The sequence below is a fragment of the Macaca mulatta genome, chromosome 1, assembly GCF_049350105.2.
Source record: "Macaca mulatta isolate MMU2019108-1 chromosome 1, T2T-MMU8v2.0, whole genome shotgun sequence".
Taxonomy (NCBI): domain Eukaryota; kingdom Metazoa; phylum Chordata; class Mammalia; order Primates; family Cercopithecidae; genus Macaca; species Macaca mulatta.
This window is the reverse complement of record NC_133406.1, coordinates 116,679,793-116,703,037: the sequence shown is the minus strand read 5'-3', so window position 1 is coordinate 116,703,037 and position 23,245 is coordinate 116,679,793. Positions and strand designations below refer to the sequence as shown.

Sequence of the window (23,245 nt, the reverse complement as noted above, 5' to 3'; positions counted from 1 at the left end):
GGTAACATAGTGAGACTCTGTCTCAAATATGAGCTCTTTAATAACGGATTCTAGGGTATAACACTTTCTGTATAGAAAAAATAAAGTTAAATGATTTCCTACACTCTACACAGAAATATATTACAAGTGAATTACTTTGGTGTGTAAAACAAACTTTAAAATTATTTGAAGAAAATATAAATATTTTTATGATTATAGGGGATAAAGGCGCTTAAGACACAAAAAACAGTAGTAAAAATATTTGAGTTTGATTACATAGAAATTAAACTTCTGCATTACAAAGATAACATAAAATTAAAGTGATACATTAGGGAAGATATTTGTCATAGACTAAGTTATATGAATTAAGTTAGGAGATACGGAGTGGCAAATTTGAATTTTTAGAATGAAAATCTATCCTCATACCCTGTTTTTCAGCTTCAAGATTTTTTGACTAAGTGTTGACTGTCTCTCTCTTGAAGTGATCCTTCCTCCCTCCCTTTCCCTGTCTCGAGCTGTTCTCCTGACTCAGCCTCCCAAGTAGCTGGCACTATAGGTGTATGCTCCCTGGCCTGAGTCAACCCATTACTTAGTCTTTTATTCAGACATTTAGCAGATGTTACTAAGGACCTGTAAGATAGCACATTATTCTGATGACTTCCCAGTAATGAGGTATTGGTAAAGGAAAGAGACTCCTCTGAGTGAGATACAAGATTATGGTGTTTAGTTTTACGTAACTGTGACATCTGGACACCTCCTCTTGTACTTTATCAACTTTATCCTTTGAAATAATTTGCTAGTACCTTCCTGTTATAAGAGTAAGGGGGGTGTCACTAGCAAAGAAAGCATCTGTTGAACATCCTAGCAATTCTGTAAGGTCGCTGTTGAACATCCTAGCAATTCTACAAAGTCAGCCAAAAATTTTTTTTAACTTAAAAATCAAAGAACAAAAGGTTATGTAACTAAGCATGTTACATGGTTTGTGGTGATTATAAATTCTGTGAAAATTGACATTGTGGTCAGTAGTGGCTTTTTTTTTTTAACTGGAGTTTTGCTCTTGTGGCCCAGGCTGGAGTGCAATGGTGCGATCTCTGCTCACCACAACCTTTGCCTCCCGGGTTCAAGCAATTCTCCTGCCTCAATCTCCTGAGTAGCCGGGATTATAGGCATGCGCCACAACACCCGGCTAATTTTGTATTTTTAGTAGAGACGGGGTTTCTCCAAGTTGGTCAGGCTGGTCTCGAACTCCCAACCTCAGGTAATCCACCTGCCTCAGCCTCCCGAAGTGTTGGGATTACAGGCGTGAGCCACCACGCCCAGCCAGTAGTGGCTTTTTAACCTCCCAGGCTGGAGTACGGTGGCACGATCATGGCTCACTGCAGCCTTGACCTCCGGGTTTCAAGTAGTCCTCCTACCTCAGCTCCCCAGAAAGCTGAGACTACAGGTGCATGCAACCATACCTGGCTAATTTTTGTATTTTTTGTAAAGGCAGGATTTCACTATGTTGCCCACGCTGGTCTCGAACTCCTGGCCTCAAGCTGTCCTCCCACCTCGACCTCCCAAAGTGTAAGACCTGTCTCAAAAAGGAAAAAAAAAAGAAAACGATAATATCCTGTTGTCATTCATTCAGCTACTATTTAGTAACAGCAAAGAAACAACAATGAATAAGTTGTAATCATTGTTTTGAAGAAGTTCTGTAGTCGAGTTGAAGAAACAGACGTTTATATATAATTATGACTTGACTTCTGGCAGAAGAGTCAACCATCTATTCCAAGGAGTCATTTTGTTACAAAATACCTATGTCCTTGACAAAACTTAAGCAGAACCAAAAACAGTGGATGTATTAGAATGGCAAAGCCAACATTAACCAACATGCTGATAACATTAATATTTTGTGATCTTGGCACTTAAACTAGGCTCTGGAGAAGGGCAAATGTGCTCTTGGGTAATTAGCTCCCCCTGGCTTCTGAGATATATTTTCTCTATATGAACATATTTTCTATTTAGGCCACAAGGAATCCCATAGGTTAAGATCAGACAAACGTGCTCACAGTGAAAGATCTCTGAACACACAGAAAAACAAACCACCACAATTGAGAATCTGTCGATTTAGTTCCTCCGAAAATGAGTTTCAGAGATTGGAATTATCAGACAGAATGTATAAAGCAATGTATATGAAATGTTAGAGAAGGATTAAATGGAATAACAAAATGAACAACAGGTAAGATATTGGACAGATTGAAAAAAATAATCTATAGGAACTCTTGAAAGAAAAGAGAATACGGAAGAATGTAGTTCTGAAGAAATCAGAATGCAACAGGAGAAATAAGGAGTGGAGAAAATGAAGAATGAAGGCCAGGTGTGGTGGCTCACACCTGTAATCCCAGCACTTTGTGAGACCAAGGTGGGAGAATCACTTGAGCCCAGGAGTTTGAGACCAGCCTGGGCAACATAGTGGGACCTCATTTCCACAAAAAAATACAAATTAGGCAGGTGTGATGGTGTGTACTTATAGTCCCAGCTACTCAGGAGGCTGAGGTGGGTGGATCACTTGAGCCTGGGAGATTCTGTACAAAAGGAGAGAACTTTTGAGTGATTTAGAAGATAACACTGTTTGGCCGAGCATGGTGGCTCATGCCTGTCATCCCAACACTTTGGGAGGCTGGGGCAGGCAGATCACCTGATGTCGGGAGTTCGAGACTAGCCTGACCAACATGGAGAAACCCCGTCTGTACTAAAAATGCAAAATTAGCGGACCTGGTGGTGCATGCCTGTAATCCAGCCAGTTGGGAGGCTGAGGTGGGAGAGTCACTTGAACCGGGAGGTGGAGGTTGCGGTGAGCCAAGATCACGCCATTGTACTCCAGGCTGGGCAACAAGAGCGAAACTCCGTCTCAAAAAAAAAAGATAACACTGGCTGAGAACACCTTAAAAGTGATAAAAAATATGAATCTAAGATATAGGAAGCAATAACATATACTAAATAGCATAAATAAAAATTTTATACCTAGTTATTGTAATGAAATTATAAAACAAGCAGTTTTAAAAACATCCAAAGTTTACATCTACTGGGGTAATTATAATTCAAAACAAACAAAAAACTAGAAAATGACAGGGCTGAGAGAGGATGTGGAAAAATTGGAACCCATTTACATTTCTCGCAGTAATGTATAATGGTGCAGTTGCTGTGGAAAACAGTTTGGTGGTTCCTCAAAAATTAAACATAGAATTACCACATGATCCAGCAGTTCTACCTCTAGATATATACCCCAAAAGAAATGGAAACGGAGACTTAAAACAGATAGTTGTATAGGCATATTCATAGCAGCATTATTGACAGTAGCCAAAAGGAAGAACAACCCACATGTTCGTCAGTGGATGAATGGATAAACAAAGTGTGATGTATACAAACATGGAATATTATTCAGTCTTAAAAAGGAAAGAAATTTTTTTTTTTTTGAGACGGGGTTTTGTTCTTGTTGCCCTGGCTGGAGTTCAATGGCGCAATCTTGGCTCACTACAACCTCCGCTTCCCAGGTTCAAGCAATTCTCCTGCCTCAGCCTTCTGAGTAGCTGGGATTACAGGCGCACGCCACCATACCCGGCTAATTTTTGTATTTTTAGTAGAGATAGGGTTTCACCATGTTGGTCAGGCTAGTCTTGAACTCCTGACCTTAGGTGATCCGCCCACCTCAGCCTCTCAAAGTGCTGGGATTACAGGCGTGAGCCACTGCACCCGGCCAAAAAGGAAGGAAATTCTAATACATGCTGCAACATGGGTGAACTTTGATGACATTATGCTAAGTGAAACATGTCTGTCACAAAAGGACAAGTATTATATGATACCACTTACATCAGTCACCTTCAGTAGTTAAATTCAGAGACGAAGTAGAATCGTGGTTGCTGGGGAAAGGGGAGAATTGGAAGTTATTGTTTAGTGGATATAGTATATCAATTTGGGAAAATAAAGTTTTGGAGTTTGGTTGCACAACAATGTGAATGTACTTGACTGTTGAACCGTACACTAAAAAATTGGTTAAGATGGTAAATTTTGGCCGGGCGCGGTGGCTCAAGCCTGTAATCCCAGCACTTTGGGAGGCCGAGACGGGTGGATCACGAGGTCAGGAGATCGAGACCATCCTGGCTAACACGGTGAAACCCCGTCTCTACTAAGAAATACAAAAAAAAACTAGCCGGGCGAGGTGGCGGGCGCCTGTAGTCCCAGCTACCTGGGAGGCTGAGGCCGGAGAATGGCGTGAACCCGGGAGGCGGAGCTTGCAGTGAGCTGAGATCCGGCCACTGCACTCCAGCCTGGGCTACAGAGTGAGACTCCGTCTCAAAAAAAAAAAAAAAAAAAAAAAAAAGATGGTAAATTTTACATGTATTTTACCACAATTTTTTTTAAAAAAAGGAATGACATTACACTTTCTTCTGGGTGATGGAACAAGACCCTAAATCTTAAAAAAAAAAGAAAATTCTGATAAATGCTACGAAATGGTTGAAACCATGAAAACATGCTGAAATAAGCCAGACACAAAAGGACAAATAAGCCAGACACAGAAGGACAAATATTTATCAAAATACCTAGAATTGGCAGATCCATAGAGAGAGAAGATTAAAGGTTATCAGGAGCTGGGAAAAAGAGGCCAGGGGGAGTTACTGGTACAGAGTACTGTGGTCTGAATGTTTATGTCCACCTAAAATTCATATGTTGAAACCTAGTCCTTAACGTGGTGGTATTAAGAGGTGGAGCCTTTGGGAGGTGATGAGGTCTGAGGGAGGTAGTGACAAATTTTGGAAATAGTAGTGAAAATTGCACAACATTGCGAATGTAGTTACTGCCACTGAATTGTACATTTAATGGCTGAAATGGCACACTTTATGTTACATATATTTAATCACAATAAAAAAATGATTTAAAAAACAGCAGCCAAAAAAAGATCAGTATAAAAGGACTACAATTAAAGAGTAATAATTGGAGCTGGGCACGGTGGCTCACACGTGTAATCCTGACACTTTGGGAGGCCGAGGTGGGAGGACTGCCTGAGCCAAGGAGTCTGCGACCAGCCTGGGCAACATGGTGAGATTCTGTCTCTAAAAAAACACAAAATTTAGCCAGGTGTGGTAGCATGTGCTTGTAGTCCCAGCTACTCAGGAGGCTGAGGTGGGAGGATCACCTAAGCCTGAGCAATCCAGGCTGCAGTGAGCCGAGATTGCACCACTGTACCCCAGCCTGGGGGACCAGAGTGAGACCCTGTCTCAAGGTGAGGTGGTTGGGGGAGAAGTATAATTGGAATGATTGTAACCCAAAGAAATGATAAATGTTTGAGGTGATGGGTACCCTATTATATACTCCAATGTGATTATTACACATTATATCAACATATCTCATGTACCCCAAAAAGATACACATCTATGTACCCATAAAAAAATTTTTTTTAAAAAAAGACCACAATTAAACTGATGACAGACTTCTCAGCGGCAATGGAAGCCAGAGGCAGTTGTGAAAAAATATTTTTATAGCATTGATAGAAAGTAGCTGTCAGTGTAGATTAGCATACAAAGCAAAACTACTTTCAAGAAGTAGGAAAACATAAAAACAGAGAAACAAAAACAGATAATTCACCATCAACAAACAGACCCTCTCTTTTTCTGTATATATATAATATAATATATATACACTATATATATACACACACACACACATAATTTTTTTTTTTTCTCTGAGACGGAGTCTTGCTCCGTCTGGAGTGCAGTGGTATGATCTCGGTTCACTGCAAGCTCCTCCTTCTGGGTTCACGCTGTTCTCCTGCCCCAGCCTCCCAAGTAGCTGGGACTACAGGCGTCCGCCACAATGCCCAGCTAATTTTTTGTATTTTTAGTAGAGACGGGGTTTCAGCATGTTAGCCAGGATGGTCTCGATCTCCTGACTTCGCGATCTGCCCGCCTCGGCCTCCCAAAGTGCTGGGATTACCGTAATTTTTTTTTAACCAAGAAGAATCACTGAACCATCACCAAACTTCTAAATGAGTTTTACACTGGGAGGTTAGCAATATATATAATATTATATGTATAATATATGTAATATAATATACATAATATGACACACACACACACAGAGGCATATAATTTTTTTTTAACCAATCAAGAAGCAGCACTGAACCATCAACAGACTTAATAAGTGAGTTTACTCTGGGAAGTTAGCAGTAAGGATGGTGAGTCACGCTAGCAATAAAATATATGAAATATCTGGCCAGGCACGGTGGCTCATGCCTATAATCCCAGCACTTTGGGAGGCTGAGGGAAGCAGATCACTTGAGGCCAGGAGTTCGAGACCAGCCTGGCCAACATGGCAAAACCTGTCTCTACCAAAAAATACAAAAATTAGCTGGGCATGATGGCGCATGCCTTATAATCCCAGCTACTGGGGAGGCTGAGGCAGGAAAATTGCTTGAGCCTGGGAGGTGAAGGTTGCAATGAGTTGAGATTGTGCAACTGCCTCCAGCCTGGGCAACAGAGCGATACTGTCTATATATATATGTAAACAGTTTTTAAGAACAGTTAAAGCTGTTCTTAGATATTTAAGAACAGCCTTGGCCGGGCGCGGTGGCTCAAGCCTGTAATCCCAGCACTTTGGGAGGCCGAGACGGGCGGATCACAAGGTCAGGAGATCGAGACCATCCTGGCTAACACGGTGAAACCCCGTCTCTACTAAAAATACAAAAAACTAGCCGGGCGAGGTGGCGGGCGCCTGTAGTCCCAGCTACTTGGGAGGCTGAGGCAGGAGAATGGCGTAAACCCGGGAGGCGGAGCTTGCAGTGAGCTGAGATCCGGCCACTGCACTCCAGCCTGGGCGACAGAGCGAGACTCTGTCTCAAAAAAAAAAAAAAAAAAAAGAACAGCCTTAACAGAAAATATGAGAAACCCTTATGAATAAAGTTTGGAAATGTTAAATATACATTTATAAATACTAATGGAGTATTGTGTAGTCATTAAAAGTAATGTTTAGGGCTGGGCACCGTGGCTCACGCCTGTAATCCCAACACTTTGGGAGGCTGAGGCGGGTGGATTATTTGAGGTCAGGAGTTCAAGACCAGCCTGGCCAACACGGTGAAACCATGACCTGTCTGTACCAAAAATATAAAAATTAGCCAGGTGGTAGTGGCGCACATCTGTAATCCTAGCTACTTGGGAGGCTGTGGCAGAAGAATCGCTTGAGCCTGGGAGGTGGAGGTTGCAGTGAGTCGAGATCATGCCACTGCACTCCAGTCTGGGTGACAGAGTGAGACCCTATCTCCAAAAAATAAGAAAGAAAGGAATGTTTATAAAGAGTTGATTGGAAGATGGGGAAATGTTTGTTAAGTGAAAATAATAGAATAGAATTTTTTGAGTGTGAAGAGAGTTAGGGCATACTTTGTTTTATTGTGCATTTCAGGTAATGTGGTTGTTTTTAGAAATTGAAGGTTTGTAGCAACCCTGTGCCTATTGGTGCTGTTTTTCCAACAACATATGCTCATTTATGTCTCTGTGTCACATTTTGGTAATATTTGCAACATTTCACATTTTTATGGTATCTGTTACGATGATCTGTGATCAGTGATGTTACTATTATAATTGTTTTTATGTATTCCTAACTTCGTCCATGTAAGACAGTGAACTTAATTGGTAAGTGTTGTGTGTTTTCTGATTGCACTAACCCACCATTCCCCATCTCTTTCTGTCTCCTGGGACCTCCTTATTCCCTGAGACACCACAATATTGAAATTAGAACAATTATTAGCCCTACAGTGGCCTCTCAGTGTTCAAGTGAAAGGAAGAGTCACACATCTTTCACTTTAAATAAAAAGCTAGAAAAGATTAAGCTAAGTGAGTAAGGCGTGTTGAAAGCCAAGACAGGCTGAAAGCTAGGCCTCTTGCACCAGTTAACCAGGTTGTGAATGCAAAGTTCTTGTAGGAAATTAAAAATGCTATTGTAGTGAACATATGAATGATAAGAAAGCAAAAGAGCTTTATTGCTGATATGGAGAAGGTTAGTGGCCTGGATAGAAGATCAAGCCAGATAGAACATAAAGCCAAAGCCTAATACAGAGCAAGGCCCTAACTCTTTTCAATTCTATGAAGGTTGAGAGAATGAGATTTAAGAAAAGAAGTCATCTCTATAACACAAAAGTGTAAGATGAAGCAGCAAGTGCTGATGTAGAAGCAGCAGCAAGTTGTCCAGAACTTCAGCTCGGATCACTCATGAAGGTGACTCCATTAAACAGCAGATTTTCGAGGTAGATGAAACAGCCTTCTGTTGGAAGATGCCATGTAGGACTTTCATAGCTAGAAAGAAGTCAGTCCTTGCTTCAAAGCACAGGCTGACTCTCTTGTTAGGAGCTAATTCAGCTGGCTGGAAACTTTAAGTTGAAGCCAGTGTTCATGTACAATTCTGAAAATCCTAGGGCTGTTAAAAATTATGCTAAATCTACTCTGTCTGTGCTCTGTAGATGGAACAACAAAGCCTGGATGACAGCACATCTGTTTACAACATGGTTTGCTGAATATTTTAAGCCCAATGTTGAGACCTGCTCTTGTTCAGGGGAAAAAAAAAAACACACACGCGGATTCTTTACAAAATATTATTATTCATTGACAATGCACCTGGTCACCCAAGAGCTCTGATGTATGAGGAGATTAATGTTATTTTCTTGCTTGCTAACACAACATTTATTCTGCCCATGGATAAACGAGTGATTTGACCTTTCAATTCTTGTTATTTAAGAAATACGGGGCTAGGCATGGTGGCTCATGCCTGTAATCCCAGCACTTTGGGAGGCCAGGACTAGTGGATCACTTAGGTCAAGAGTTCGAGACCAGCCTGGCCAACATGGTGAAATCCCGTCTCTACTAAAAATATAAAATCAGGCATGGTAGCACACACCTGTAATCCCAGCCACTCAGGAAGCTGAGGCAGGACAATTGCTTGAACCCAGGAGGCAGAGGTTGCAGTGAGCCGAGATGATACCATTGCACTCTAGCGTGGGCAACAAGAGCAAAACTCTGTCTCAAATAAAAAGAAAAAATACAGGCTGGGCATGGTGGCACACATCTGTAATCCCAGCACTTTGGGAGTCCGAGATGGGAAGATCTCTAGAGCTCAGGAGTTCGAGATCAGCCTGGGCAACATTGCAAGACCTAGTCTCTATTATTAAAAAAAGAAAGAAAGACATTATAAGGCTATGTCTTATAATGTTGCCACTAATAGTGATTCCTTTTATGGATCTGGGCAAAGGGAATTGAAAACCTTCTGGAAAGGATTCACCATTCTAGATGGCATGAAGAACATTTGTGATTCATGGGGAGAGATCAAAATATCAGTATTAGGCCTAGGCATGGTGGTTTACGCCTGTAATCCCAACACTTTGGAGGCCGAGGTGGGCAGATCGTGAGGTCAAGAGATCGAGACCATCCTGGCCAGCATGGTGAAACCTCGTCTCTACTAAAAATACAAATATTAGCCAGGTGTGGTGGTGCACGCCTGCAGTTCCAGCTACTCAGGAGGCTGAGGCAGGAGAATCCCTTGAACCCGGGGGCAGAGGTTGCAGTGAGCCGAAATCGCACCACTGCCCTCCAGCCTGGCCACAGAACGACACTCGCTCTGTCTCCAAAAAATATATATATATGTATATTATATATACATTTATAATGTACCTACATTATATATACATTTTATATATATAAAATATGTAAATAATATATATTTATAAAAACGTAAAACAGGAGTTTGGAAGAAGTTGATCCCATCACTCATGGATGTCTTTGAGGGGGTTCAAAACTTCAATGGAGGAAGTAACTAAAGGTGTGGTGGAAATAGCAAGAGAACTAGAATTGGAAATAGAACCCAAAGATGGGACTGAATTGCTATAATCTCATGAATAAAGCTTGAACAAATGAAGAGTTGCTTCTTATGGATGAGCAAAGAAAGTGGTTTTGCTGGGCACAGTAGCTCACGCCTGTAATCCTAGCACTTTGGGAGGCAGAGGCAGGTGGATTGCCTGAGCTCAGGAATTCAAGACCAGCCTGGGCAACATGGTGAAACCTCATCGCTACTAAATATACAAAAAATTAGCTGGGTATGGTGGTGGGTGCCTGTAGTCCCAGCTTCTCAGGAGGCTGAGGCAGGAGAATTGCTTGAACCCAGGAGGCAGAGGTTGCAGTGAGCTGAATTCGTGCCACTACACTCCAGCCTGGGCAGCAGAGTGAGACTCTGTCTCAAAGAAAAAAAAAAAGAGTTTCTTGAGATGGAATCTACTGATGAACATGCTGTGGACATTGTTCAAATGACAACAAAGGATTTTAGAATATTGCATTAATGGAGCAGCAGCAGAATTTGAGAGGACTGACTCCAGTTTTGAAAGAAACTTATGGGCAAAATGCTATCAAGCTATATTGCATGCTACAAAAAAAATCTTTGTGAAAGGAAGAGTCAATTTATGTAGCAAACCTCATTATCTTAAGAAATTGCCAGAGCCACCTCAGCCTTCAGCAGTCACTACCATGATCAGTCAGCAGCCATCAACATCAAGGCAAGACCCTCCACCAGCAAAAAGAATATGATTTGCTGGAGATTCAGATGATTGTTAAGGTTTTTTGAGCTACAAAGTATTTTTTTAACTAACATGTATATTATTTTTAACACATAATGCTATTACACACTTAATTGACGTATAGTGTAAATGTAACTTTTTAAAAATTTATTTGTTTGTTTTTTAGAGACAGAGTCTTACTCTGTCACCCAAGCTGGAGTGCAGTGGCTTGATCAGGGCTCACTGCAGACTCGAACCGCTGGTCTCAAGCAATCCTCCCACCTCAGCCCTCCAAGTGGCCAGGACTACAGGTGTACCCCACTACGTCTGGCTAGTTTTTGTATTTTTTTCCTGAGACAGGGTTTTGCCATGTTGCCCAGACTGGTCTCAAACTCCTGGACTCAATCTGCCAGCTTCAGCCTTCCAATGTGCTGGAACTGTAGGCATGAGCCACTGTGCCCAGCCTAAACCTTACAATTTTCTAGAGGTTTATTAACCAGAAAGAACAGACTCTACTGTCATTTCTTATATTTTTTTTTTGCTGAGATTCTTTCTCTCATTATAAAAAAAAAAAACCAGAAAAGTCGAGCCGCGCATCGTGGCTCACATCTGTAACCCCAGCACTTTGGGAGGCCGAGGCGGGCAGATCATGAGGTCGGGAGTTCGAGACCAGCCTAGCCAATACGGTGAAACCCCGTCTCAACTAAAAAAAAAAAAAATACAAAATTTAGCCGGGCATGGTGTCACGGGCCTGTAGTCCCAGCTACTTGGGAAGCTGAGGCGGAAGAATCACTTGAACTCGGGAGGCGGAGGTTGCAGTGAGCGGAGATTGCACCACTGCACTCCGGTCTGGGTGACAGAGCAAGACTCATCTCAAGAAAAAAAAAAAGTCATGTGTTGCTTAACATCAATATATTCTGAGGCCGGGTGCGGTGGCTCACGCCTATAATTCCAGCACTTCGGGAGGCCAAGGTGGGCAGATCACTTGAGGTCGGGAGTTCAAGACCAGCCTGGCCAACATGGTGAAACCCTGTCCCTACGGGAAAAAAAAAAAAAAAAAATTAGCTGGGCATGGTGGCAGGCACCTGTAATCCCAGCTACCCGGGAGGCGGAGGCAGGACAATCGCTTGAACCCAGGAGGCAGAAGTTGCAGTGAGCTGAGATCACACCATTGCACTCCAGCTTCAGTGACAGAGCAAGACTCAATCTCCAAAACAAAAAAAGAATATGTTCTGAGAAATGCGTCATTAGGGAATTTTATCCTGTGAACATCATGGAGTGTACTTACATAAACGTAGATGGTATAGCCTACTAAAAACCGAAGCTATATTGTGTAGCCTATTGCTCTTCGGCTGTAAACCTGCACTGCATGTCACTGTATTGAATACTATAGGCAATTGTAACACAATGGTAAGTACTTACATATCTAAACTTTTTTTTTTTTTAAAACGGAGTCTCGCTCTCTCTCCAGGCTGGAGTGCAGTGGCGCAGTCTCAGCTCACTGCAACCTTCGACTCCCTGGTTCAAGCAATTCTCCTGCCTCAGCATCCCGAGTAGCTGGGATTACAGACATGCACCACCATGCCCAGCTAATTTTTGTATTTTTAGTAGAGACGGCGTTTCACCATGTTGGCCAGGATGGTCTTGATCTCCTGACCTCTTGATCCGCCGGACTCGGCCTCCCAAAGTGCTGGGATTAACAGGCGTGAGCCACCGTGCCCGGTCATATCTAAACATTATAGAACACAGAAAATTGTGAAAAGTATAAAGAAAAATTCACTCACTTTCACCAAATGGAGATTTACAAAATAACAATTTCCTTTTTTTTTTTTTTTAAGATAACAATTTCAGTATTACTATCTTCCAGTCTTTTTCTTCTATAAATGTTAGCATTGTATTTGAAACCAGTCACACGCATAGTCAGGCATACCTTGGAGATATTGAGGTTTCACTTCCAATCCACCACAATAAAGCAAATATTGCAGTAAAGCATGTTACATGCAGGTGGATCACTTGAGCCCAGGAGGTTGAGGCTGCTGTGAGCCAAGATCACGCCACCATAGTTCAGCCTGGACAACTGAGTGAGACCCTGTCTCAAAAAAAAAAAGAAAATTATAAGGTTTAATACAATTTTCTCTGTTTCTTACCCATTCTTAGGCAAGAAAAGAAATTCTTTGTGAATACATGATGATATGGATTCATAGACTCTCATCCTTGAAAGAGGCCTTAAATTTGACATAGCTTTTTTTTTTTTTTTTTTTGAATCATATACTTCAATCTCCACATGGTTTGGTGGATTCACTTAGGGAGAGGTTAAATTCCTGTTTTGTCTTTTGACAGATCTATTAAATTATTAGAATGGTTTCTGTTCTTTGGCAGATCTGTTAGAATAAAATTTCTTTTCCCTATGGCTTCATACTTTTGTCCTTGTTTTGCTTCCTGAGATCACACCAGTTTGATTCCTCTTCCTGACAACGGTTATGCCCTTCCTGCATTGTTTTTTTTATATTTCTTTTACATTTCACAAAGCATAATTAAAATCTTAAATTATTAATTTTATTGGTAATTATTTATCATTCACTTCTACTTTAACTTTTTTTTTTTTTTTTTTTTTGAGACAGGGTCTTGCTTTGTGGCCCAGGCTGGGTTGCAGTGTTATGATCACCGGTCACTACAGCCTGGATCTCCTGGGCTCAAGCGATTCTCTTGCCTCAGGCTCCCATGTAGGAGATACTACAAATGTGTGCCACCACATGTGGCTAATTTTTTCATTTTTAGTAGAGATGAGGTCTCTCTCTGTATACCAGGCTGGTCTTAAACTTCCAAGCTCAAGTGGTTTTCCCAGCTCGGCCTTTCAAAGTTGGCCAGACTGGTCTCGAACTCCTGACCTTAGGCAGTCCATCCACCTCGGCCTCCCAAAGTGCTGGGGTGGCAGGCGTGAGCCACTGTGCCCGGCCAACATTTTTTTAAAGTTAGATAGCCAACTTGAACCAGAAGCTCATCTGTGATCCAGCCAGAATAAACCAATACCCTTTACTTCCCTAATTCTTATTGTGTATTCTCATAGTATTATGTAATAGTCTTTTAGAAAACATGTTACAGTATGTGATTGATTCAAGATTTTTTTTCTAAACCTTTAAAAAATGAAAAAATATAGCATTGCTAAACCTTGTCTTCTTATTCAGTACTACTATAATTGTGTTTTAGACCAGGTTTTTCAATCTCTTTTAGAATTCCCGTTGTGTCCACACATTCCCAGCCCTCTCAAGTTCATATCCATCAAAAAGCTCTCAGTATGTCATCTGTAGTTTCATCTATGTCATTTATAAAAGTGTTGAATGGTAATTTAAGATTCTTAAAATCTTTAAAGTTTAAGATTTCTTTAGTCCTGGATATTATAGAAAAAAAGTTTTGAAATAAACATCAGAAGAAATTTGGAAAATAATTTTATTGATAACTTTATTTTCAGATTTCTAGTTTGGAATAGAAGTCAAGGTTTTTATAGTCTGTATTACTTTTTCTTTGTTTTCAGGGATCCATCTGTCTCTAAGTCTGTAGAACGAATCTTTAAAATCTGGGAAGATAGAAATGTATACCCAGAAGAGATGATTGTGGCATTGAGAGAAGCTTTGAGTAAGTGTCTTTTTTCTCTCCTAAAAGAAAATTTTGAGTCAGTCTTTACAATTACATAATTTTATAGATATGGTCATGTTGTATAATAGTGAAAAATTAAGTTTTGAATCTAGCCCTATTTGTTTAAAATTAAATACTTTTGAGAAACCTAGATCTGTTTGAATTAAAATGTAAATAGAATTGGTTTTAGGGATGGGGTTGGATTTTGTTTTTTAGTGATAACAAAAGTCAAGCATATTAAGTGGTGATAGCCATCTGGTTATTTTCCTGCATTTGCATTGAGTGTTTCAAATGGTTCATTGTTTGTGTTAATAAATACTGCCCTGTGCCCTTACTGTTGGAGAATTTTTCACAGGGTGTCAATTCTCACTAAGCTGTTTGGTAGTAAGCATATATCGGCAGTCTTTAGACTGTCTTTTGATTTAGATTTACAGTAAGTTGTGTACTGTTTTGTTAAAAGGAATTTAATTCTTATGTATTATATGCTTGTAATTAAGTTATTGAGTAGAAGTTGGTGATAATCTGCTACCATGACCGTCATTTGACTAGAAATTTGCTTTAAAAATGGCATCTTCTAAGAAGCTGTTAAATTCTTCATTTTAAGTTGTTAATTGGTATTTTTAAGCCTCCTTCCCTATTTTTTTCAGAATTGGTAATTTCACTGATGATAAAAATCATGTTTATTTGACAGCTTCTTAGATCGGGTAGGAATTTCTATTTTTTCATAAAAATGAAAGAAAAGGAAAGAAAGAAACAACACACAGTCTCGGATTGCCTTTTTTCATGCTGCAACTTTGGCACTGAAGTGGACAGACAGAACAGCTTCCCATAATGCCAGATTGCAAAAACTGAAATGTTTTCCAGGTACCACTTTCAAAACTCAGAAGCAGCTGAAAGAAAATCTGAACAAACAACCGAATAAGCAGTGGAAGAAATCACAAAGTAAGGAACAAAATCTCAACTAATATAAAATTACCTCCTCTTTTTGGAGCAGAAGAAAATGTAGACCATTTGACATCGTACCTGGCATAAACCATGGGCAAGCCTGTTTTCCAGGCCTGGGAGGCTCCCAGTGACCTATGATAAACAAGCCATCATGGAGTTACTTCTTAAAAAAAAAAAGCAAACAAAAACTACACTTTAAAACAAAGGAAATGCAGAAAAGGGTTTAATTGAGTGAAGATTCAAGAGTAGTTGGGGGATTGAAAGAAGAAAAAAATACTTGATAGTGTCCAGGCTAATTTTCAGGTTCAAGGATATATGATGTTAGAGGCAGCTGGCATTAAACAACAGATCTGAAGAGGAGACTAGGCATTAAGAAGCATTTCTGTGGGAACCATGAAATCTCCAGATTTGGGGGATATACTCTACCAAATTAGACGTGGGCCTCAGATCCTGGCCAGAAGCTCATTCTGTAATGGGAGCTCCTGTTATATTTATCATATTTACCCAGCATGAGATCAAGGGAATGGAATACTGCATGTGATAGGCTGCTGTGGGCAAACTGAGGAATATTGAGAGAGACTTGAAGGTATGGAGGGAACAAAGTAAAAGAGAGTGAGAATTGGGAGGTAAAACAAGACACTTGGGATGGTTTTGCTCCAGCGAGCATATGATATCCATCATGATTAAGGGAGTCCTCAGACATCCTTTTGGTCATAAGTTGCATGCTTAGGAACAACAAGAGTCGTCATTTCAGCCAAAGTTCAACCACAGTGTTAATATACCTAGAAGTTTCCTTGCCTATTTTTGCTATGAATTGAGTCAGCAGAAAAAGAAATTCAAAGGATAAATATATAGGAATAGAGTTATTTGTCACTAATTTTCTTCAGCCAGTGCTCAGGATTAATTGGATGTCCTGTTCCTGAACACTCTTAATTTGAGGTATTTAGATCCTCTTACACCCACACTAGGAAAAAAAGGTACTTGATGTATCTCGGTGTCTCCAAATCAATAATTCTAGGACTTTATGACTTCAAGGGTCTGTTGGAGGTAAGTAGATTAGGTCTGTCTAAATAGCATATTTTTACATTGACCATGTTTAGGAGTGTTCAAATTTCCTAGTCCATTATTTATTTTAGGAATTATGACTTAAATGTGCATGTTGCCATATGTTCAGAGTATATCCTTAACTATAGAGCTAAAATTTTTCCTATTAGTCAACTTTTTGTGTCTGTATTCTTAATGACCTTTTGTTTAATTCCAACAGCATCTACAAATCCAAAAGCTGCTCTCAAGTCTAAGATAGTTGCGGAATTTCGAGTAAGTTACAGAATTTGTTTAATACAGCAAAGTATTATTCACCCCTTTTGTATTATAGTTTCCTGTATAGTCCAATAAGATTTATTTGTATTCAGTTACACCTGTCATGTTTTAAACATGCGGGAACTGTTCTAAAGGAACCCAGATTGGGATTAGATTGCTTGGCATTTTATCTGTTCCCCTAATGGTAGAAATAACCTTCTTCCAGTATATCTATTATCAGCTGAGTTCTGTATTCAATTTATGCCAGCAAGAGAGTTTATTTTCCTGTGAAACTCTTTCTAAATTAGAATTTGCTTACAGAAGGCTATGTTTATGTAATTAAAATTTAAAGAGGCTTTGTAAGTGGACCTTTGTCTGTTTTAGTCTTAACTCTGTATCCATAAATTAGCTTTGTATAATTAAGGAAAAGGATCTTTTAAAGTCTACAACTAAACATGATTTTGACATGAGAATTGATCATTAATATCTGTGACTGTGAGAAAAAGTGAAAAGTTTTTTCCTCCCAGGGTTTTGTTAAACTTTAGGGTTTTGTTTTTGTTTTTGTTTTGTTTTGTTTTGTTTTGTTTTGTTTTATAAAACAGGGAGAGATAGAATGAGAATAATTGAATGATCTTGTAAATGAAATATGACTCTGGTCTGTGTTTAGTCTCAGGCCCTAATTGAAGAGCTGTTGCTATACAAGCGCTCAGAAGATCAGATAGAACTGAAGGAAAAGCAGTTGTCAACTATGAGGGTGGATGTGTGCAGCACAGAAACTCTCAAATGCTTAAAAGGTAATGCTTACATCCTTTTAGAATAAGTCAGATTTTCTTTCCATATCTGTCATTTTTCCGGTAATCATACTGGTTTACCTCATAAGGAGAGCCTTGGGTAGAAAATAGTTGTGGCACCTCTGGTTTCCCAGGTAGTTGTTTCATGCATATAAATTTCGTAAGTAAATTCTATCTTTCTCATTTCTAGTACTTTCTTGGTGTATTGGGTTATATATATAGACAGTTGTATTTCACATGTGTGGTTACTTGGTATGGGTATGCTCTTCAATGAAGTTACTCTAATGCCTCATAAAATCTAGTTAGACCATCTCTTTTCCTTGCATTGTAAATTGTAAATCATACTAATAATTTATTATAATGTAAGCCTCATGAAGGCAGAAATTATATTGATTGTTCATTGCTATACGCTGGCACCTAGAGCTATACTTGGCACATAATAGATATTTGATGAATATTTTTGAAATAATAAGTAAATGACTACTGGCTATTAATTTTGGCACCAATTTTATTCCTGTACCATACTTTAAATTTAACAGACCAGGCACAGTGCCTATAATCTGAACTCTTTGGGAAGCCAGGGCAGGAGGATTGCTTGAGACCAGGAGTTTGAGACTAGCCTGGGCAACATAATGAGACCCTGCCTCTACAAAAAAATTAAAAAATTAATGTACTTGGTGGCACACACCTGTAGTCCTAGCTGCCCGGGAGGCTGAGGCAAGCAGATTGTTTGACCCCAGGAGGTCGAGGCTATAGTGAACTGTGATCATGCCACTGCACTCCGGCCTGGGTGACAGAAGAGACCGTCTCTAAAGAAAACATTTTTTTAAACAAATAATTAATTTAACGTATATTATCTAATTCAATCATCATAACAGAAAACATGCTAAAAATCTCTATTTTATCACATGAGAAATCTGAGGTCTTGTAAGGAGATTAGTAGCTTGCCCAAGTTACACAGCTGGTAAGAGGCAAAGCCAAAATTTATACTCACATCCAAAGCCGTATTCTGCTAGTCACAGAAGTAGATGTACTGAATTATCACGAATCTTTTTCAGATAGGAAAGAATAACTTTTATTGTGTGCATACAGAGGTCACTTTATTTTTACTTTTCTGAACGTTACTTTGTTTAAGAGATAACATCTTACTGCCTTCTGTAATGCAAAAGTTATGGTATAAGTGAATAGAATTGAGCTTCATTCTGTTATTCCTAAGTAAGTAGCAGTGTAGAATCCAATTTGTGAAGAAAATAAGTAATCACCAAACTCTTTTAGTTGAACTTTCTTTTCTTTACCTTAGTTACAAGTGCCTTCACTCTGGCAGGTTCACATGAGTCTGTTTTGTAAAGAATTTTAATAATCTGTTTTGTGGTTTTGTAATTTGGAGAAGCTTCTTTAAGATAAAATTGTTAGGCCGGGTGCAGTGGCTCATGCCTGTAATCCCAGCAACTTTGGGAGGCCAAGGCAGGCAGATCACGAGGTCAGGAGATCGAGACCATTCTGGCTTACACAGTGAAACCCCGTCTCCACTAAAAATACAAAAAATTAGCCGGGCATGGTGGCGGGCGCCTGTAGTCCCAGCTACAGGCTGAGGCAGGAGAATGGCGTGAACCTGGGAGGCAGAGCTTGCAGTGAGCCGAGACCGCGCCACTGCACTCTAGCCTAGGTGACAGAGCAAGACTCCGTCTCAAAAAAAAAAAAAAGACAAAACTATGAAACTAAGAGTATTGCACAGTAAGGCAGCAAGAGTATGTTCACAAAGAGAGGTTTTCTTCAAAAGTCAAAAGACTATATATATATATATTTTTTTACCCTGAAATGAATACTTCCCATGTCATTTTAGATAAAACAGGTGGGAAGAAGTTCTCCAAAGAATTTGAAGAGGCAAGCTCCAAGCTGGAAGAATTTGTGAATGGATTAGATAAGCAGGTGAAAAATGGACCCTCATTAACAGAAGCACTGGAAAATGCTGGAATTTTCTATGAAGCACAATACAAAGAAGTAAAAGTGGTGGCCAATGTAAGTAATAATTAAAGCTGTCTTATGCTGAATGCTTGTTACTATGTTTCAGAGATTATTAACATGCATTATCTAACTGTTAGGATAAGCATTTTTTATCTCATCGTAGATGAAGAAATTACTTTTGGGATAGATGTTGTAATCCCAGCACTTTGGGAGGCTGAGGCAGGAGGATTGCTTGAGCCCAGGACTTTGAGACCAGCCTGGGCAACATAGTGAAACCCTGTGTCTAGCAAAAAAGTACAGAAATTATCTCGGTGTGATCTCAGGCTGCAGTGAGCTGTGATCATGTCACTGTACCCCAGCCTGGCCAACAAGAGTGAGACCCATCTCAAAAAAAAAAAAAAAAAAAGAAGAAGAAGAAATTACAAGGATTAGTAACGTTGTATAAGGTAATATAGCTAGTGAGTGGTGGTGGTAGAATAAGACACCTGGGTCTTTTTTTTTTATTTTTTTGAAACAGAGTTTCGCTCTTGTTGCCCAGGCTGGAGTGCAGTGGTATGATCTCAGCCCACCTCAACCTCTGCTTCCCAGGTTCAAGCAGTTCTCCTGCCTTAGCCCTGCTGAGTAGCTGGGATTACAGGCATGCACCACCGTGCCCGGCTAATTTTGTATTCTTAGTAGAGATGGGGTTTCTCCATGTTGGTCAGGCTGGCTTCAAACTCCCGACCTCAAGTGATCCTCCTGCCTCAGTCCCACAAAGTGCTGGGATTATAGGCATGAGCCACCGCGCCTGGCCCAATTTTTGTATTTTTAGTAGAGGTGGGGTTTCTGCATATTGGTCAGACTGGTCTTGAACTCCTGCCCACTTCGGCCTCCCAAAGTGCTAGGATTACAGGTGTGAGCCACCGTGCCTGGCCTTACTTTTTTTCTTAATCAGAAAACTGGACGGAAACATCCTGTTACCAAATTTCATGTAAATTGACTGAATTAAGGAACTTTTTTTTTTTTGAGATGGAGTTTCGCTTTTATTGCCTAGGCCGCAGTGCAATGGTGCGATCTCAGCTCCAACCTCTGCCTCCCGGGTTCAAGTGATTCTCCTGCCTCAGCCTTCCGAATAGCTGGGATTACAGGCATGTGCCACCACGCCTAGTTAATTTCATATTTTTAGTAGAGACAGGGTCTCCTGCTTTAGCCCTGCTGAGCCCAGCCTCCCAAATAGCTGGGATTACAGGCATGCACCACCATGCCCGGCTAATTTTGTATTTTTAGTAGAGATGGGGTTTCTCCATGTTGCTCAGGCTGGTCTCAAACTCCTGACCTCAGGTGATCCGCCCGCCTCAGCTTCCCAAAGTGCTGGGATTACAGGCGTGAGCCACCGCGCCCAGCCAGGGAACTTCTTTTTATTCCCCCAAGAAAGGGAGAGAGAGAATAAGTGGGCATGTGTCTAATGACCTCTGAAAGAAACTGTTTCATAATGAATTTTCTTTTTCAGTTTTAATCACTGTGTATGGTCATGAAAGTATATGGTACTGTAGGTCCCACCAATCCTACTTCCTAGAAGCGATCCCTTTTAACGCATTTTGCTATTTTTTTTTCTGGCATTTGCTTCCATACATGTAAATGATTTGCCTATATTGTTCTTTCTTGATTTATCCTATTTTAGAAATAGCTGTTAACTTCCTGATACGACAGATGTGGATTTAGCTTATACTCACCCACCTTTCTCCTTCTCCCAATTTTGTTGTATGACTGTTTTAAATCTGTTATCTATAAATTAAAGGACTGTATTTACTATTTTTTGACCATTAACCCTAGACTCCCTACTTCGTAAAATTTGCTTAGTAGCATCCCTATTTGCTCCCATTAGTTTTCATCTATCTACCCTTCAATTTTCCATCTTCAAGCAACTATATTTACTTTTTTTTTGGAGATGGAGTCTCGCTCTGTCACCCAGGCTGGAGTGCAGTGGCACTCTCTTGGCCTCACTGCAACCTCCACCTCCTGGGTTCAAGTGATTCTCCTGCCTCAGCCTCCCGAGTAGCTGGAATTACAGGCGCATGCCATCATGCCTGGCTAATTTTTGGTTTTTTAGTAGAGACAGGGTTTCACCGTGTTTGACAGGCTCGTCTCGAACTCCTGGCCTGAAATGATCCACCTGCCTCGGCCTCTCAAAGGGACAGGACCATAGGCATCAGCCACCGTGCCCAGCCAACTATATTTACTTCTGTATTGTCAAAGTTGGTAATATTTACATTCTATTCTGTAATCATACTTAATTCTTCTTTGCTACTCTAAAGATTCGAAAACAATTTTTTTAAAAGCTTACATTATAACCCTGTAAACATTGTTCATTGCAAGGTTTTGTGGTAACTATAGTCGTACTAGAAGTTTTGGTTTTTTCCTAGAATTTTGTTTTCTCTTTGTTTGCCCTTGCATAGCCTTTTTAAATTCTCTGTCACACCAACTATTCTGAATTCCCTTTTCCCCTGGGACCTCCCTACCTGAATTTTCATTCCCTGTCCCCAGTTTAGGTTATTCTCTAAGTCTCAGGCTGAAATAGCTCTTAACTGTTGTCCTGAGTTGAGTCCTCTATTTTCCAGATTCCATGTCTTTTTTTCTTAGTTTCTCTCATTGTACTGGAGCATTCTCAACTAATTTCCCAAAAAATGTGTTTGTGAGAGAGAAATTTTGTCTGTCCTTATGTTTAGAAACGTCTTAGGCTGGGCACAGTGGCTCATGCTTGTAATTCCAACACTTTGGGAGGCTGAGGTAGGAAGATCACTTGAGGCCAGGAGTTCAAGATTAGTCTGGGCAACATAGTGAGACCCTTCTGTACATTAAAAGAAGAGAGAAAAGGAAAAATAAATTAAAATGTCTTAGATCATTTATTTTCTACCCCCACGCAACCCTGAATTGACTAATGGATAAGCAGGTTGATTTTCAGCTTTTAGGACAGGTATACATTTAATACAGTAAATTTCCTTCTAAGTTGCATCTCATAGATTTTATATTTAAGTATATCTTTTGCAAACAGCATATAATTGGATCTTGTTTTAGTTTTATTTATTTATTTTTTTATCTAGTCTGAAAATCTTTGACTTTGCGGTGTTTAGTCTGCTTATTGATATGCTTGGGTTTAAGTCTACCATCTTTCTATTTGTCCTGTGTGTCCTTTTCTTTGTTACTCCTTTTCTGCTTTTTTTTATTAATCAAATAATTTTTAGATTCTGTTTTATCTCCAGTTTTTGCTTGCATGTACTCTCTCTTCCTCTCTTCCTTTCTCCTTCCCTTTTCCTCCCTCCTTTCCTCTCCCTCCCTCCTTCTTTCTCCCTCCTTCCATCTCCCAGATTTCACCTTTTTATAAGGATACCAGTCAGATTAGATTAGGGCCCATCCTGATAACCTCACTTAACTTGATTACCTCTGTAGAAATCCTGTCTTCAAATAATTCTGGGGTTCTAGGGGTGAGGACTTCAACATATGAGTCAGGGAGTGCAGAGAGAGATAATTCACCCATAACATGGCTTCATGTTTTTTATAAATTTTCAAAAATTCTCAGCTGTTGATCTCAATTATTGTTTCTGTTTCATCTCCCTCCTCTCCTCTTGGAACTCAGATTAGTATGTATATTAGATCTCATTGTTGTGTTCCAAATGCCTTTTTTTTAGTCCTTTCTGAATTTTCCATCTTTTATTTCTCTGCTTCCTTCTAGCTATTCTACTAACTAGTCTTGTAATTCATTAATATTTTATTCTGTTAGGCTGGGCACAGTGGCTCACGCCTGTAATCCCACCACTTTGGGAGGCCGAGGCGGGCGGATCACGAGGTCAGGAGATTGAGACCATCCTGGCTAACACGGTGAAACCCTGTCTCTACTAAAAAATACAAAAAAATTAGCCGGGCATGGTGGCGGGGTCCTGTGGTCCCAGCTACTCGGGAGGCTGAGGCAGGAGAATGGCGTGAACCCAGGAGGCGGAGCTTGCAGTGAGCCAAGATTGCACCACTGCACTCCAGCCTGGGAGACAGAGTGAGAGTCCGTCTCAAAAAAAAAAAAAAAATATATATATAT

General features: G+C 40.2%; 1 protein-coding gene across 20 annotated transcripts in view; it reads left to right on the top strand.

The window, feature by feature from the left end:
* Positions 1-23,245, top strand: part of RPRD2 (regulation of nuclear pre-mRNA domain containing 2) — a 125,010-nt gene that overhangs the window by 68,741 nt on the left and 33,024 nt on the right. For 9 of the 20 annotated variants that reach the window (XR_013398598.1, XM_077948394.1, XM_077948356.1 and 6 more), the window contains exons 3-7: positions 14,079-14,179; positions 15,044-15,121; positions 16,389-16,441; positions 17,091-17,217; positions 19,058-19,233. Coding sequence is in view for 18 of the 20 variants with exons in the window: in XM_077948394.1 (XP_077804520.1) it covers positions 14,079-14,179; positions 15,044-15,121; positions 16,389-16,441; positions 17,091-17,217; positions 19,058-19,233 (535 nt within the window). In the remaining 2 variants the exon portion in view is untranslated. Of the gene's footprint in view, positions 1-14,078; positions 14,180-14,870; positions 15,122-16,388; positions 16,442-17,090; positions 17,218-19,057; positions 19,234-23,245 lie in introns of all 20 variants that reach the window. The other 11 variants (XR_013398599.1, XM_077948410.1, XM_077948375.1 and 8 more) reach the window with 2 other exon arrangements.